The sequence below is a fragment of the Fulmarus glacialis genome, unplaced genomic scaffold (assembly GCF_000690835.1).
Source record: "Fulmarus glacialis isolate BGI_N327 unplaced genomic scaffold, ASM69083v1 scaffold48515, whole genome shotgun sequence".
Taxonomy (NCBI): Eukaryota; Metazoa; Chordata; class Aves; order Procellariiformes; family Procellariidae; genus Fulmarus; species Fulmarus glacialis.
In genome coordinates, this window is record NW_009212096.1 from 34,166 (window position 1) to 52,969 (window position 18,804).

Genomic DNA, 18,804 nt, shown 5'->3' on the forward strand with positions numbered 1-18,804 from the left:
TCCCCACCCCCCCCAGTGGGACGGGGAGAGAATCGGAAGGGTAAGAGTGAGAAAAACTCGTGAGTTGAGATAAAGACAGTTTAATAGAACAGAAAAGGGAAAATAATACTGATAATGATAAAATATACAAAATAAGTGATGCACAATGCAATTGCTCACCACCCGCGCTGACCGATAACCAGGTAGCGATCGGTACTTCCTGGATCACGCCTACCATTCATATACTGAGCATGACGTCACATGGTATGGAATACCCCATTAGCCAGCTGAGCTGGCTGTCCTGATTATGTTCCCTCCCATCTTGTGTACCTAGCTCAGTCAGTAGGCATGGGAGCTGTCCTTGGACTAGGAGGGCACTTAGCAACAACTGAAAATATCAGTGTGTTATCAACATTCTCCTCATACTAAATCCAAAACACAGCACTAGCAAGAAATTTAACCCTGTCCCAGCTGAAACCAGGACACAGAGATACCTAGAACCACAAAAACTTTCCTGGTGCAGTTTTTGTCAAAGCTGGTGTGGAGCCTTGAGCACTTTTGAGAATTAGGCTGTCCTAAACTAAATTGTAAGTGTTTGTAGCAGAGTTTAGTGGTTTTAGCTCCTGTATATTAAAAACTTCTGACTTGGTAGTTTGCCTTCAGCTGGGATGGACCAAAATCATAGAAGTTTACTTGTGTTTAGGTCTTGCAGCCTTGTTTTTACTTTTAGCTTGCCTTGTGTCTTTATAGGTTCCAGGGTCCTCAAGCTGGAAGACAGTGGTATGTATAGAGAAGGTATGTCAGGCAGGAGAAAGGCCAGAATGGATTACAAAGGAGACTGTCAGGGGCTCAGGTGGAGACAGGCTGGTGACTGGAGGCCACCACTTGACAGGATAGGGGTATGGGCTGACTGTCTTCAGGTTGGCAGGGAGAGGGTTATCACTAGAGAGGTGAAAGGAATGTGGACAGCAGAGGGAGAAGTGTCTTTCTCATATAGAAAAGAAGACATCAGCAATGCCTTGCCAGCAACCCAGACTGTAAACCCATCCCTGAAAGTATTTCCTGCCTGTAGCCAACTGTGGGTCTTCTTTAGTTTAAGCACAAGACCATCTGCTTTGAAATGATATGGAAATTCACAGCTGGGAAGTCCCACCAGGACAGATTGCTAGTGCTAGTGCTGGAATGAGGAACTCAAACCTTATTTAACGCCATGTGGTGGCACTCATCTCACCTGCTGCCTCCCCTTTCTAGGGTTTCCAATGCTCTAGACAGAACAGTAGAATTTGAACCCTAAAAGTGACCCATTGGTCTTCAGAAAACGTTTCCTCCCGAGGTTAGTTTTGCACATGACTAACTGGCAGGCTGTATGGCAGGCAGTGCCAGTGTGGCTGGTAATACAAGGCCCCTGCGTGTGTAATTCAGGCTTGGGCAGAGCTGCCCCTTAGGTGGATGGGCACATATATGTGATGGGAAGCTGCCATCAATCAATGCCACTGCTGCAGTATGCACGCATCTCTCCTTGCACACGGCGGGTCAGGCTGTGCAGTCCACCAAACCCAGGTTTTAACTCGGCTGCCCTAATGATGCTGCACGGACAGCACTACTAGTGAATGCACAGTTGAGCTCTGAGTTACATGCGGTTCTAGTAAGAATATGAAGCAATTTGTTCTGTTGTGACGGTCTGATGACAGAAATGATTTTCTATAATTGAGCTTTCTGTTCCTTAAAATAAGAACACGGAAGAAAAATTGCTTTTCTGGTCTGATCTGTCACTATCAGCACTGTAAAGAGTGAAACTCATTGTGTGAGGGTAAGGCTCTTAGCCAGCACATGTGAATGTGTATCAAAGTGTTTGGCTCTTTACTCTATCAGACATGGCTATACGTTTTCTAGAAGAGAGTCCCAAAATAATAGTATGTAGGTCAAAAGATTAGTTAAAATAGCAAGAGAATTTTTAGAACTGGAATCCAAATAATGACTTTTTTTAACACTAACATCAGAAAGACAAACGGAGGAGTCACAGAAGTTTTCTTTATCCTCCAAGCATGCAAAAATGGCTTTTTTCTTCTAGTGGCTTAAAGTCCTAGATCTTAAATGACAGCAGCTTAGCCTGCTTTCAGTTTTAATACTGTAAATCTATACGGTGAAACAAAAAAAAGAACTGTGTATTTTATCAGTCTGCCATGCATTTGTGGGGAATGTTATGCAGGGATGATGGTAAAGACAGTTTTCACTTTTCTATTGCACTGTTCGTTAGGAGACAAGTATTTTACATTCATTAAAAAATCCTTACAACATTCTTCCTCTGCAAGTATGCAGCATACTGCTTGTGCTGTTTTCCACAGAAAGTGTTGATTTTTCACTGCAAAGCTGAATGTATAAAAATCCAGCATGTCTCATGGGGTTTGCAGATTGGATTTGCCTTGTGAGATTTGGTCCTTGTTTCATCTGTGGGCCATGCACCTGAGGTGGCTTTCATCTTCCATGGTGTACTGCTGCATTATTGCTGCTGTGATATGCTGTCTCTTCCGAACTAGAAATGTGAGATCTTGGTGCTTCACGGAAGATGTAACCTGCCGTGAAAACCTCGTTTATGGTGAAGAGTAAGATGTCAAGGTATTGATGTGGCATTTAAAGATACACGTATGTCCACTATTAATTCCCACCACTCCCTATTTTGGAGATGTTTTCCGTGGTGATCCCTTGTCTCTCAGTTTTGTAGTTGATCTGATGCTCATCCCCCATTTGACAGTAGAGTATATCTAAACAGGAGGAGTGCCCTGTGGTTAACCAGGAGTTGTTGGGCAGCTCTCGAGTGACATGCTTCAGCTTCAGAAGTCTTCTGTTGATTAGACTGGGGAGTGCAGTGCATGTCATTAAATGTCATAAAATATCAGAGGAGAGGGAAAACAGAGTTCAGAAGAAGCAATGCCTTTTTATCTTTCAGGTGTAGGAATTAAGAGCGTGGTGTAAGAAGTGCAACATAACCTCAGGGGAATGGGCAGTGGTACAGGGCCTGGCTGTGACATTCATGTTTTCATGGTTGTATTCATCAGAGTGCAGAAAAGAGAGAGACGGTAAGCCACAAGAAGCTTAGCTGGCAGCAGAGCAACAAAAAGGAAGAAATAGCATTGCAATCTTCTGACTTCATTGTTGTGTTAGAATAAATGAATGTTTAACTGATGGATTTGGTTTAATCCTATGGAGTAACACCAGGCAGTCATTAATAATCAGGAATAGCTGAAACATAGCTGTCTTTTCACTATAAAATACATGGGTTTGGCTTCTGCTAAAAAATGGATGGATGGGAGCATGGTGAAGAACCAGAAAAGAGGCCAAAGGTTCTTCTCTAACTGTCAGCAATCATTAGGGCTGGCAGCCCAGAAAATTGCATTAGAATTACTGATGTGTGACACTTTTTTCTTCTGTACATGGCTATTTGTTAGCTTGTTGGAGTCTAAATTTGTGGACCAGAATCATTCAGATGTTTCAGAACTGGAACTTACATAATCAATTAAAGAAAAGGATGACAGGCTCCTGGGGACATCGTCCTTCTGAGTGATAGAAGAGAAATCGTAATGTGTTTCAATGTGCTTGACTCCTGTAAGCTTAATCAAGACCTAAAAATATCACCTGTTTTCTGTGGATATTGAAGAACTTATCTTCTTTTTTGTCTTTCTATTTTTGCAAGATTCTGCGTATTGGTTATGTTCTTCCTCCTTATTCCCGAGAGCAGCTGTGATCCAGTTCTGCTCTCTGCAAAAAAAATTTCTCTAGGCTGAAAAGACGACTCCTTGAATAAAGGCATTATTTAGCTCTTTTTGTGGTTTACTCCATGCCTTTTTCTGTGTAAGACCTTTAAGTTAGATAAATCCAGAGCACATGTTTGACCTGCACTATGCCTTTCTTTGTTTAATTAGACGACTACCTGATAAAAAACTTCCCTTCCTTTTTTATTTTCATGGTTCTGTTTTGGAAGGTCAGACAAGAAATATTTGTGTAAGAATTGCAAGAAAAATGTATGTGCAGGGGAGAAATGCAGGGAAACAAGCTTGATGCTCATGACTTTGCATTGTAAAATTTGCCATTATTTTTCAACATGGTTGTGAATTAATTTAGCTTGAGTAGCAGACATTTCATACAAGCTTCCGATCATTTCCTTAATCCTAGAGTAATCCTTTGTCCTGGTTCGTGGGCTTGTGCCTGATCTCTGTCGATAAGCAGCCTGAAACCCGAGGGGGCTGTAATCGGGGAGTTCAGGGTGCTCCTGGGGGAAAGTGGAGATGTCCAATGCCATTGTCGCTCTTCAGTGATCTGTAGCCAACACGTAAAGGCTGCTGACATGATTTACAGCCTATGCCTCTGGTGTGTAGGCTTGAAAGGTCCATTTACAGTTAGTTTGAGACCAAGGTAACCTTGGTGGTGCCTGGTCTAAACCTTCTGTGTGTTAACTCCACAGTGGGGACCTGCAGGTGACGGGAAGTGGACATTGCCCATATAGCACTGCCCAGAAAGCCATTGGAAAGGACAACTTCACTATGATTCCTGAAGGGGTCAATGGAATTGAGGAAAGAATGACTGTTGTCTGGGACAAGGCTGTAGTAAGTAATTACTTACTTTTATGGACTAAAAAGAAATTGAGTGTTGGCTGAATAATGAAAGCCAGGAGGCTCTTGGCCAGTACTTAAGTGACTTTCTAATATATTTCTGAGAATTCCCTGAGGGAGTGCTACTACGAGGTGAATTGTTTATTTCAAAAACCTTCTCCAGTTTTATAAACTCAGGGCTGTGTTTCACTTTTGACACTGCAACACCATCATGTTTTATTAGACCTGAGGCTTCACAGACTCCACCGCTCAATTTTCCAGTTGTGTCAGAGTGGATGCTTCTCAGAGATGTAGGATCTGGAGTAGTTTAATGATTTTGAAGTGGACCCCATATAAACGTGATGAATGGATTGTTTGAATTTGTGAAGTGTCTCATCATTTTTGAGAAATTACAAATGGATGGCAGCTGAGCCTGAGGCTAGACGATAAAATGCTTTAAAGGAGAACATTGCATGTAATTTATACTGGCATATTTTGCGATGGAGTGCCGGTATAAGTTAGCAATTTTTTGATGGTTCCATGGATCCTAATATATAATGATATTCTCCCTCCATTGTCCGTCTTCATATACACACCCATGCGCGCGCACACACACACACACACTCATTACCTTATATTGCATTGTGCTCGAATGCATATTGCAAACTGGGAAGTGGTAGTATTTACAATGCTCTCATGAGTACTTCTCCCAGACTATGTTTAATAACCACTTTCTTCAGGGACTGCTATTGAGATTCCAAGCACAGAAGCAGCTTCAGGTAGCTGCCACATAGGAACAGAGCAGGGAAGCAAGCAAAGTGCAGCCAGCCAGTGATATTTCTCTTTTATTACTCCCGCAAAGGGAAGAAGCTGCAGCAAGGGCTGTAACATGGAATTTACAGGTGGTAACATTCAGTCCTGCACCACTGAGTAGCTTATATTTTGCAAATCTCATGTTTTACCAGGCAGGAAATGTGTTCATTTAATATTAGAAAGCTTGGCACTGTTGTTCTTCCTTGGAACATTGTTCTTGCTTATTGCCAGGGAAGACCCCAGAATACTCTATTGAGAAATCAAAATGCTGTTGTGTACAGCTGCTATTAAGCCATCACTGATTGTATAAAAAGTTTCATTTCTCCAGGCAAGGACTTTATAATTGGGGTTGTATTACCTTGATGTATAGGTTTGGTAATATTAATAGTCGAATGGACGTAATTTGCAAGAAATGTTTCTAGAAGAGTATGAATCTTGTTCTTTTATTTAATGTCGTAATACTCTCATAAGTTTCTCTGTTTTAAAATTGTTAAAACATTTAAATGGAAATTGCTAGGACTAGCAACAAAACACACTTAGACATCAGTGTGTAGCAAAAGGGACCTTAGATAACTGAGCAACTTGATGGTGTCATCCGCATTGAGGTTTTATTGGCTGTTCTTTGGGATGCCAGGAGTAACACATTCATTTATTTGAAACTCCCAAGTAACGTGCTTTGTATAAAGGCCTGCTTGAGAAAATCTCTTGTTTCATGCAACATTACCACATATGTGAACTACATGCTTTCCAATATCTCCCTGACCGTTCAGTACTCTGAATAGTAAATCCCCATTTTATAAGCGTGTTTTGCTCAAATCACGTTGTTTTTAGGCCACAGGCAAGATGGATGAGAGCCAGTTTGTAGCTGTCACCAGCACCAATGCTGCCAAAATCTTTAATCTGTATCCAAGAAAAGGCCGGATTGCTGTAGGATCGGATGCTGATGTTGTTATTTGGGACCCTGATAAGGTGAAGACTGTAACAGCTAAAAGCCATAAATCGGTAAGGAGAAAAGGAAAACCAGCAAGAAAAAAGAAATGTCACTGTTGCTTTTCAACTGTTGACCTAATTCATGTCAACACCAAATGCTCAGGATATAGAGGAGTGGGGTAACTGCCTACTCCTATTCTGAAATGCGTAAATGTTTCAGGAGATGAAAGTATGGAAATCTTGCATTGGAAGCACTGGGATCAGGAAGGATTTCTTTTCTCTCTGCATATACCAGTGCACTATTTTTTGCATGCTTGTGGCAGATCTGTAAACAGGTGTGAATCAGAAGCTGAGATTAGTAAAGCTGTGATGATAAATTTAAAACCAGCTCATGTTTTTTTTTGCTTACCTGATACTATAAATTGCATGATTAAATCAACAATATTCTAAACTATGAGACATTATTAAACATTTTGATAATACACCTCTGATCAGCTTCACAGCTGGGATTTTCTATTTAATTCCAAAGCATTGCCGCATACTTCGCTGCCCTTAGTGCAGAGTACCAGTGATTCACAGTCGCTTCGATTTTGACTGTGACAGGTTTTATCTTACGTGTTGTCTATCTCGAAGTTGTAATCTTATTGTTCAATGCTTTGGTCTTTTATATTGCGGAATTCTTCCAAAAGTTGTACTGGAAATCCTGTAATGTGGTTTATATTAAAAAGGCAAAAACCTTTAGAAACCTTGAAAAAGTAAGTTTAGGTGATTCAGTTTCTATTTCTCCATCTTGGGATCTCTCTGTATTTTCAAGAAAGGAATAATCACCTGCCTTTGACAGTCATTCCCATGTAGATTCTGGCTTTCCTGGTCCTTTCTGGGCTTTTTCTGGCAGAAGAATGTGTGCTGGCCCCTTTGAAATTCTCTTACACAGTCACAGGAGATGCATGGTGGGACCATGTCCTCTGGGTATCTGGCAGCTCAGTCACAATTTTCCTTCTTATTAAGGCTATCATACTTCTAGAGGCTCTGGATAAATATGGAAAGTCCTCAAAAACAAATGAGATAAAGCCTTGATGGAAAGTGAGAAATGGAAAGGAAAAGTCTGATCAGAGAGATTATTTAAAATCATATTGTATCGAAATGCATTGCTTTTCCTTCAGACAAAACAACTTTATACACCTCTTAATGGCAGTTGTCTAAAACTATGACTACAAGTACAGATTATAAGTTACTAACTGAAAGAGATCTTGTACCGAACTTGCAGTGAATATGTTGGTTGATCCTCAGGCCGTTGAGTACAACATCTTTGAAGGAATGGAGTGCCATGGTGCCCCTCTTGTGGTCATAAGCCAAGGGAAGATTGTGTTTGAAGATGGAAATCTGCACGTAAATAAGGGAATGGGCCGCTTCATCCCTCGCAAACCTTTCCCTGAATATCTTTACCAGCGCATCAAAATCAGGAATAAGGTAACACCAAATATTATTTCATCTTCTTTCTAGCCATGTTTTTTATTATTATTCTTGTGCTAATATGAGTCCGTATCAGGTGGACTATATATGACTTGTTCAAAAAATGACCACAAAACTGGTTCCTCTGCAAGTGTGAACTGATTAACTTAATTAACACCGTGAGCTTCAGTGGGAAGAGCATATAATTGCCAGTTGGGCATAATTGCCTTATGTCCAGCTGTGCAGGCTTTTGAAGGGAGGTGGAATAGTGATAGAATTTACTTCTAGTTAAAATTCAGGAAAAAGATAAAGCTTCTTTGGGAAGAGGGTTAGCCAGAAGAAAAACAGAATTTTAAATTGTTACTGAGCTTTGCATACTGAACTGCCACACTGCAGAGAAGAAAAGCGTGTAAGCCAGAGGTACTCATATTTGGCACCTCTGAATGCAACAGTTGGTGCATTTGCTGAGCTGAGTATTAGCAGCATTCACGGCTCAGAAAACTTTTCTCCTGTGTTTAATAAAACGCTTGGGAAAGGACCAAATTTAAGACTGGGTCACTTCTGGTTTTGGATTATATCAGTGCTCCTCTGTTGAAAACCAATTGGTTTGGCACTAGTTCGGGGTTATTTGGAAATTGCTTCTTGCCACTGAGCAAGAAAGTCACTATGTGAGGACAAGTAACAAGACAAATTGACTAAAACTCGTATTTTCTTCAACCAAGCATATATCATAGCCTGTGAGGATGGCAGCTGAAATTAAGTCTATGAGCAGGTGGATAGTTTTTATCTTTCATCATTTGTTATACAAATTCTGTCAAGCTGTGGGATGCAAAAGGCCTGCACTTCTAATGAGAAAAGGCACTGTAAAAATCAAATGTACCTGAAAAAGCTTTGCAAAATACCAATCAGTATTGCACTTTTTTTACATTATCCATTTAGATGACATGGGTGTTCTCTTCACACTCGCCTCTCAAGGGTTTAGCACAAGAGAGTGCTGTATAAATTAGTGACGATGTCATTTAAATACTGAAAACAACACTTTAAAAACAAGTATCAGAGAGTGGTGTCTTACACCAGGAATTTGCACAAAAAAGTAACTGGGCTAAGAAACCTGCGTCTTGCAGGCAGGCCTGGATTTTGGGAAAGACCTTTGATTTTAGATACTTAGGAAAGGTCTGCAGAAGGACGAAGGGACTGCTATTTTTGCACTTGCAGCCCCCTCTGCTGCCTGCCGAGAGGAAGGGAGAGCAGATTCACGTCTGCGTTTCTTTTCCCACTATCGAACTTTATCGATTGGAAATATTCAGAAAAACCCTATGATGGTTGTATCAGCCACCATATGAATGTGTCAGTGCATGACAAAGGAATATAGAAAAAACATGTCAAACGAGGGGCTGCAAAGCTGTAACTGGCACAGGATAGCAGTATAAATTTATCCCTGGAGCAGGGATAGCAGTATAAATTCCTGCCTTTGTGGGTCCCTGGAAGATGGATTCGTTGCTGTGATCGGCAGCTGCTCTCTTCTGGGCAGTAGTTTTGGCTCAGCCTGAGAGACGGTGGCTCTTCTGAGCCTGATGTCCCTGTCACCGAAAGCAAGGAAAAGGCATTGATTTCTGTAAGAGCTGGATGAAACCCCTGTGAATAGTGTCTTTCCTATACGGTATTTTAATTTTACTGTTAACCTGTTGGGGAAATGGCTCTGAAACAATAATCTTGTAAGCCACGGATTTCTGATCTTTTTGATGAGCTTTGGATTCTGCGATTCAATGGCTTCAGGCTCTTTCTGAAAATTGGAACTGTTTTTTAAAAATATTATTTCCTAGATTCCTGTGATTTTAAGGCCAGTGAGGCTGTTTTCATTGCCTTTTCTCATATTCCTTATAGGAACTGTACAGGGATATAATCTAGAGACCTCAAACTGTAATCAGAGCTCAAATGACAGATACATTATTGACAAATAATCAAAGATGGGTCCCATGCCAGTCTAGCTTATAATTGCTTTTGATGACAAGAAGTGGAAACTTTTGAAATTTTAATTTAAAAATTGCCACCACTTTTCAATGAGTTCTAACGAAGATAAGGAGATATGTGAAGGAGAGGAGCAGAGAAAATACATGTAGGAGTGAAATTGCTGCAATCAGTATAGTGGGTACCAGTCTTGAAACAACCCAAGTGGGATTCAGCAGCTGACCCAACCAAAAAAACAGCCTCTGAATGGAGAGAGAGGAGGTGATGGTGACTGATTTTACTTAAAGTAAACATCTTGGGTCAGACCTGTTGTTCTTTTGAATCCCATTTCTCCCCATTGACTGTGAAGGAAACCTAATAAGGATCTCTCTTACAATTTTTATATATATAAAAATGGAGGGAGGAAGCTTTATAATTTCCTTTATATATAAAGCAGACTGTGGCTTTGACGAGAATATAGATGTGTTTTTAATTCAGCTTATGCAGAATATAGTTCTGCTCAGTGGTCTCTGCATATAGGCAGGAGTATCATTAGGGAGCATTATCAGAGCATTCAGTGTCTGGATTTTTATTCCTCCCTTGATCTAGGTGGGAGGACTGCAGGGAGTCTCCAGAGGAATGTATGATGGGCCTGTGTATGAAATCCCAGCTACGCCAAAATACGCAACTCCTGCACCCTCAACTAAATCCTCCCCTGCCAAAAACCAGCCCCCACCAATCAGAAACCTCCATCAATCCAATTTTAGCTTATCAGGTAAGTCAGCCTGACTCATCAGAAATGTTTTAAAGCCATGAGTATGGATTATTGGTGATAAATTTCAATTATAATTACTTCTTTAATCAAATATGAAAGGATTATATATACTCACATACATGCATATACTTACATACATATATATGTATGTATATATATGTTTTTATACATGGCTCTAAATACCTATATTTAGGCAATAGTTTACAAATTTCCAAATATTCAAAATGTTTGCAATCTAAATTTTTCTCTGCATGCAGTCTTTTAATATTATTTGCCTGGCCCGTTACAGTTAGCTGAGGTCTCTGGTTGGTGTGACTGAGGCCCCTTGGTGGTGTGTATGGCTGATGGTACTTGGGTCTGGTGCAACCCACGTGGCTCAGACATCTCAGATTTCTTTCTTGCTGCATCTCCAGAAACTGCTAGACATAGAAAACCTCAACTGTCCTTGTCCGTGGTCGGCAAACCATGTGCGGAAGCTATTCATATGCAGATTAGAGTATTTCTTGTCCTCTTTGCTCTTGGTGCCCAAAACGTTTTCCATGGGACATAAGAAACAGACTGGAAAATCATCCTTTGGGGCTGGAAATAATTCTTGTCATCTGAAGACAACTACAAGTGTGTCAAATCCTTATCCTTCAAAAGTCTACAGCCCAATTCGTAAATAAGTGGCTCCTTATGATGTTATGAAAGTCACTGGATTTTCTCCCCTGTGGGAGCCGATGGTGGAGTTTTCCTCCCTGACAGATCCTGTCTTCAGAAACGAAATGAAAATTCTGGAAGAAAGCGCAAGGAGAGCAAATATTTTAAAAACCCTTCTAGTGAGTTGAAGTATATTTTTGCCCATACACCTGGGGCCGCGGTGAGCACATACAGATATGTAAAGCTATATAAAGCAAAAAAAGTGCTTAGAAATTTGACCTCTAATAGTAATAACTGATAAGTGGGATTTTCATAAACATCTGAAACTGTGGTTTCACAGTACACTGCTGGATCTCGGTACTACCAAGGCATCTAGTGGTACGCATTTGATCTGAATCAGGCAAATGCATTACTGTGTTCTTACGCAATTAAGCAGAACCAGAGACTACGATAGCATTTGAAACGATCCGACACTTTTATGCTAGTCTTACATTGCCTTTAGGAAGCTGAGTGTGGTCAGACAGTATTTAGCCTAGCAGAAAGCTTGCTGTCACCTTATGCTTACCATTTCAACATTTTAAAATGCAGTCTGAAGTGGGTGTGCGTTTACATCAGCTCAATGCTACTTTCCACGTGGATTTATGATCACTAGCATCAGATTTACTGTACTGTTAACCCATGGACTCAGTGGGGGCAGGTATTCTAAGTCAATGAGACAGGTCTGAAAAATCCACTCTGCACATACATTTTTTTTTTTCTTATAGTTATAACAGCAATATTTTCTGTCAGGGTCTGATCTTGCGAAGGGAACCCAGTCTGTAGGCTATCCTCCCTGCATGGGCTCTTCTTCAAGTCAGTGGAAAACAATTCCCCATGTAGGGTGAGCATCACTCTGATCCCAAACATTTAATCCAACACTTCTCATTAAAGACAACTGGAGCTAGGCACAGAAATGTGCCTTGAAGGTCTGTTTAGCCCTTCAATCAGGGGTCTTGCCCAAGAGAAACCAGCTGATGGTGGTGTGAGGGGCACATAGCTGGAACGAGCCAGGTAAAATCTCACCGCTGCTGGTTTTTTCCTTTTCATAGGTTTGTTTCCTGATTTTCTGTTGTTGCAGGAGCTCAGATAGATGACAACAACCCACGCCGTACTGGCCACCGCATCGTGGCACCTCCTGGTGGTCGCTCTAATATTACCAGTCTTGGCTGAAAAATGATGATGGACAGAAACACAAGGATGAAGGATCATGGGAATAATGGCCGTTCCCTTCAATATCTGTGTTATTGAACCCACAGTTTTATTTGGTACTAATGGAAATAAAAACCGAAATGTCATTCTTTTTTTTGTATAGGAAGAGGTGATAATAGTGTGGTGTGTTTGCTTGGAACTACTTGCCTCACAATTGTGCTTTCATGCCATAGTCACCTTAAAGCATGGTGCTTCCATTGCCCCTTTAGTGACTACAGGTTTTAGCTTCGTCTTGTAACTGAATGATGGTTCCTTTGCACCCTTTCGCTGTATTAGAGTAGTTAATGCATGTTACTGAGTTATTTATGCAAGTTGCATTCTGTGAGTGAGTCCTTTTAGAACACGTTGCCAACAATTGACTAGACACAACGCCAAGATTAATGTCTGTATTTGAGAAACACCACCAAAAACACTTATGAAGGAAGAAAATGGCCATCTTGAAAGTATGCAGTAGAGTAGTATAGGCAGCTTCTGTTTCATCTTTAATTTATTATAAACCCAAGACGCACTTCTCAGACACAGAAATCGTTGGGACACGTAATGACAAATGGTCTCTGTAGCACCTGTCTGTTCCCACTCACTGTGTTCCAAGTCTGTGTCCTTCTTGTTTCCATTTTAGACAGAGCCATAATTTATACATACCAATGCCATTGTCACCCCTGCAGGGATTTCTCCACACGGGCAGTAGTGCTCTCCTTCTGCATGAGATTTTTGGTACTTACAGATAATCCAAGTTGCCGTCGGATTTTTAAAGTTTTTTGTACAAAGTTTTTCCTTTGTAATCACATGCATTTTTACTTACTCTACCGTATCAAGATCTACTAGTCGTGGTTCAATTTCTGAATTCAAAGCTTGTGAAATAAAGGAAATGAATTGATGGGTAAGTGTCTTCCTCTGCTTTCCAGTGCTGTTGCTCAATGATTGAAAATTTCCAATGGAGAAACTCATGAGAAATTGTCTTTTAGGTTGACAACACGTGAAAGAAGGAACCTCCTTAGATCACAAGGGGTATTAAACATATAGATGTCTGCATATGCATGCTATAGTATGCCATAATCTGTCTTAATTAAATAGAGCTCACAGTAAAAATGTACTTACTATTGACATTGCAGCTGCCTCAGTTTTGGCCAAGAGACCTAAATTAGCTTTCTCCCAAGACCTTCAGGTCTGCATCCGATTTTCTTGAAATGGTAATTGATTGCTATCATCTTCATCTGTAGTACAGAACCAGTATGCAGTGCTCCAGTTTGACCTAAGCTGTATTTGGCTTAATACTGGTTTTCTTTGCTGACTGAACCGGGACTGTGTTTAGGCGTGGTATGAACAAGACATGCTGCAGGTAAGGTGAGGAAAGTCGACTTGAATTCTTTCTTTCTATGAGAGTGAAGGAAATGCTTTCTCCTTGTCTTTCTGACTCTCAAAAAGTATGTAAAGAAAGCTTTTCTATCGCTTTTTACTTGTCTGATTGTGTTGCAGATGTTGTGGGAAGCGTGGGCTACGGTGGAGGGTAGGGTGCTACGAAATTAAGCAGGTCAGCAAAACACCTCCCCATGGCCTTGTGCCACTTTGCCCTTGCCTACGCTACAAAGCTGCACCAGGAAAAGTCTTGTAGCAGCCAGTGGAATGCTTTTATCTAGCTGGGATGCTTGACTGCTTAGCACTGGTCCCTCCTTTCCACGCAGCAATAAAGTGTGTTGGCACAGGGCATGTGGTGCATGCCAGGTACATGTGGGACATAAAAGTTTTGGCAAGTAGACTACCTGAAGCCTGTCACGTTATTCTGAAGCCAGTATGCTGTCACCTCCAGCTTGCCTGGGAAAGGAACTGTACCCTGGAAAACTCCATTTCGGTCAGCTTGGTCTGAAAACCTGGCAGCAGAGCTGGTCTGAATAGCCAGCTTTTCTTTTTGCTTTGGCTTTTATCTGAACCAGTGAAGAACTACAATTCAGCCTGCAGTGAACTGAATTGATTGCTCCCAAAATAAGAGAAAAATAAAGCTTTTCGTAACAACCCTTTCTGCTAAGGATTCAAATTCATGCCTGGAGAGTGCCCTCATCCCTAGGCTTGCTTGCTCGCTTGGTGGTTCAGGTTTTTTTATATGAAGTAAAATAACGCTAGCAGAGAAGCCTGAGGACAACCTGCCCTGGAATAACCCACAGCCTAGCAGGTAAGGCAATCCTGAAATGCCAAGTCTCCATCTCCACTGTCCTATTCCAACCCATTTGCTATGAGTGTTGACAGAGCCAGCAACAGTTCTGGTAATCTAACCCTGACAATAGAAATAAAACTAGTTTGTGAAGCTATGCGGGAAATTTGACATAGTGTGAAAATTTTGGAACTGCTGGTTACAATTTCCTTAGTGAATCTCTTGCCTGTGTTTGTGCAAGTAGCACTGGTTGCTCACGTCTGAGTAAAACCCCTACTCCATCTACGAGGCTTGTCATGCTTGAGGTGACAGAAATGATTACTAGTGTAACTATTATTGACGGTTTCACTTTTCCTACGTGCTAAACAACATCTTAAACCAAAGAACCCTTTGCCTACAAGCTAGTCAAGATCCACTGTTGTTAACATGCATTTCTTTTTTCACGGTGAAGTGTCTGTGAATAAATAGATGTGTGGGTGTTTGTGAGGCACTTCGTGGTCCAGTGCTTCTGTGCAAACAAGACTGTGCTTGTCAGGTCAATGTAACTCTGCTATGATTTCTCCAAGGAGAAATACCCTAGTGTGCCCATGATGTTCATAAGCCCCTGCAGCCTGACCCCTGATGCCATGCCGCTGCTGAGGGACAGCCTGCAGGAAGCCTGTGGATCCTGTGCTGTGCCTGGGTCTCTCCACTCCGGACATGCAATACTACCTGGATGTGATTTAAGCAGCATTTTTTTGAAGTACAGGTACCTTACGGCATGGTCACCAGGTGAGGTGAAGGATGCCTCACTTGGATGGTTACCGTGATATACCATGAGAGAGATGGCATGTGCCATTGCTCACGGGGGGTTTAAACAAAGCAAGGTAAGTGGTGCTTCTCTTACCACCTGAAGGCCTATTTCACAGCAATGCCCCTGCCCCTACATCCCTAGCCTGTCCTTAAAAAAAAAACAAACAGTAACAGTAAATAAAATGTGGATTAGCTGGTGATCCTGAATACATTGCAGAATAGGAAACTGTACTTGAGTTTGCCCCCTTGTAGGAGCATTAAGCTGGGAGATGTTCAGTTTGTGAGCTTGTGTTATCTCAACTACAAGAAGAAAGCAGTGCAAAGCCTTCATGCTTTTTGAATCGTCAAGTTTCTAAAAATTTGCAGCAGGACTATGACCTTTTAATACCTGATATAGCCCTAATAATGTAAAACTGGCTCTTTCCTATTGCCATTTGCAGACCCCTTAAAATTAGTCCCTATGACCAGTCTGAAGACTATCTTCATCAATCAAGTGAGGTAGAGGAGAAGGCTGGATCCATGGACTGCTTCCTGAGTGACAGTCTGGACCAATTTGTCTTGAGTTACAGTTTGTCTGCTACAAAGCAATGCAGTTACATGTTTAAATTTTAGTGTTTGTAGCAAAGCCTGTTAATTATGATGCTAAGACTGTCCCAAAACTGACACCTGTCCCAGCCATTAAATGTTTCTCATTAGCAATACACTGATCTTCATGCTTAAGAATTAAAAATGCAGACTGGGCCAGGTCAGATGACCATCTACTCTGGGTTTTAGTGGCCAACAACATAGGTTTAAGGGAGGCTTCAAGAAAAGAGCAAACATAATGCTAATCTTCCTCTGAGTGTTTCCCTCATTTCTAGTGCCTTGTAATTTCTTGAGAAATAGCAGCATCTTTGTACCCTGTTACTGTCAGTGGATTTTTCTCCCAAGAATTTGCCAAGGTGCTTTTAAACCCAGGTAAAATCTTGGCATTTCTGGCTTCCTGGAGCAAGGAGCTGCACAGCTTAATGCCCAATGACAAAGTGTCAACCTACTTGGCACCAGCTAATTCTTGCCATTTAGACCTGACGAGTATTAAATCTCAGTAATCTAAACAAACTGATTTGAGGATAGTTTTTCATCAAGATTGTGGTGAACTTTGTACAAGCTTTCCAGATATATTTCAGTGATGACAGTGAGGGATATTCAGTTAAAAATAAATTGTGTATGGGAGAGTGAATAATGACTTACAATGTAGTAAAAATGCAGAGTTTGGGATACTGTTCTTTGAGTATTGTGTAACTTGTGAAGTATTTGCAGTGATATGGACAAAGTAGTTAGGTCTCAGCCCCCCTCCCTGATTGCATATTCTGTAATTTTCTAGCACAGTGAGCTGTACATGCAAGGCTACCTTTAGTAGTCTTGACTATACATTTAAAGGTAGCCTTGCATGCACAGCTCTTGCATGTACATACTCTTCCTCATAACTGGCAGTAAGCCAACTTGCGAATGCATCAGTGACTGCAATGCTGTTTCTGAGTGTCTTCAGCTGGAGGGTCCAGATCCCGGTCCCCCCCTCCCGACGCTCTGCAGTGCAGCAGGGGCCACAGCTGTGAGGGTGCTAAGGCCAGGAGCCCTCCCAGCGCCGAGGCAGTTCCCAGCACGGGGCAGGCTAGGCAGCTGCATGCTAAACCCTTCATAGTCTCTGCTGAACACACGGAAGAAGCGTTTCTTTGGATGGAAGAAATACTGTTGTACATAATACCTGTTGTACATAATGATCTCTGGATGTTAGAATAGCTCCCAAAGACTGTTGTAGATGCCACGATGGAGAGAGTGAAGGTGTTACCTGGTGCTTGGCCTGGTATTGGGTTACTGTGTGCACAGGCTGGATCAAAGGACCTTTAAGTGTGTCTTAGGAGTCCTTGTTTATGTCAGGAATGAAACTGCCCATATTGCACAGGAGCTGGCACCAGCCTGACTGTCCCAAGTACAAGTCTTTTAAGTTACACACCTCTTCAGTGTGGTCCAGGCCGCCTTTCAGATTTCCACGTTTTCCTACAGCAGAGGGACCATTGTGGGCTATTTTGAGTCTTGCATGAGGTACAATGCACTGAACGACTCTAACACCATGCCTAGAATTTGTTTTAGATATACCTTTGTCACAAAGCTGTGAATGAGGTTGAGCACAGTCATAAACTATTGTAGTAATTGTCACCCTTGATGTTAAAAAAAGGAGAAAAAAGGCATGCCAGTTTTTCCCTAAACTTCTGCAGCAAGTGTTTTTGATATGTACCTGTAAAGCATTATCAAAGCTCCTTGAGACCCTCTCTGGAATAAACTAAAGAGAGAGTGCTTTATAGATTTACACCATAAAGCAAGTGTTTTGAGCTGTGACTGGCGCCTAGGTATCCCATTTCCCCCATCGGACATCCACTGTGCTGGAGACTGCTCTCAGCTGGCAAAACTGCTTCGCAGTTTATCTCCCAGGGACTCTCTAGGCACAATACTTGGCTTGCAAGCAATTTCTACCATCCCTTAAAACACAGGGAAGATACAAAGTGGGGGTGGGAGGGAAGCACCAAACATTTCAGTAACACATCGGTAGGAAGAAATATTAGAATCATGGAAAGATTCAGGTTGGAAGAAGTATCAACTGGAGTCCAGCCTCCTACTCAAAGCAGGGCTAACTTCAAAGTTAGGTTGATCAGGACGTTGTCCAGCTGAGAGTTGAAAGTCTCCAAGGATGGATGTTCTGCACTGTCTCTCAATTACTTGTTCCAGCGACTCACCCATTTCATGACAAAGAATTTTTTCTTCCTGATGAGTAATTGGAATGTCTGTGTTGAAACTTGTGACTATTGCAAGAAGCTGTGCCCATTTGGCTGGTGATGAAGTATTTCACAGCATCAAGAAAAAAAATCTCAGTCTCTGTACTGTTCTGTGTTGGCTCAGAAATAAGCAGTCACATGGATTTAAACTGAACTGAGAGGCCAGAGGTAAAAAATCCCACTCTGTAATGACTATGTCAGGAGATGGGAGGGAGATCTTCAGCATCAGGATAGAGATACTGACTGTTACTATGGTTAAAGTTGAATAACATAACAACGTAACGTAACGTAACGTAACGTAACGTAATGTAACATAACATAACATAACATAAAAGTTGAACAGTGCTTAACTGAAGATCAACTATTGTGAGCTCAGCTTGGCATTTGCTACACTTGTTTTTGGTCTAATGAAACTCTTTCTTGTTCAATATCTGCATCACTGATAGGGAGTGATGGCAAGTGCCACGCTACACATGAAATCTGCACATGACCTTAAACAGGGCAGTGAATCCATGGAGTAACTCAAGGAGACTGAGAAGTTAGTAACAGGGGCAAGAGTAGCGGGTGTTTTTGCCAGGAAGCTAAGGCAACTTGGTGGGAAAAGAGAAGAAACACCCATTTGTAGAAACCCCAGTGCAGGGTGCCGGGCCAGCGGCGCAGCGCCGGGCAGGGGGTGCCCGCACCCGG

General features: G+C 41.7%; 1 protein-coding gene across 1 annotated transcript in view; it reads left to right on the forward strand.

The window, feature by feature from the left end:
* The window catches only part of LOC104076752 (dihydropyrimidinase-related protein 1), a gene marked incomplete at its 5' end in the record, with an annotated part of 34,672 nt that extends 21,425 nt beyond the window's left edge, over positions 1–13,247 (forward strand). The window contains 5 exons of the mRNA XM_009577739.1: positions 4,439–4,580; positions 6,210–6,380; positions 7,599–7,778; positions 10,317–10,482; positions 12,239–13,247. Coding sequence (XP_009576034.1) covers positions 4,439–4,580; positions 6,210–6,380; positions 7,599–7,778; positions 10,317–10,482; positions 12,239–12,330 — 751 coding nt within the window. The remainder of the gene's footprint in view (positions 1–4,438; positions 4,581–6,209; positions 6,381–7,598; positions 7,779–10,316; positions 10,483–12,238) is intronic.
* Between the last annotated feature and the right edge of the window lie 5,557 nt (positions 13,248–18,804).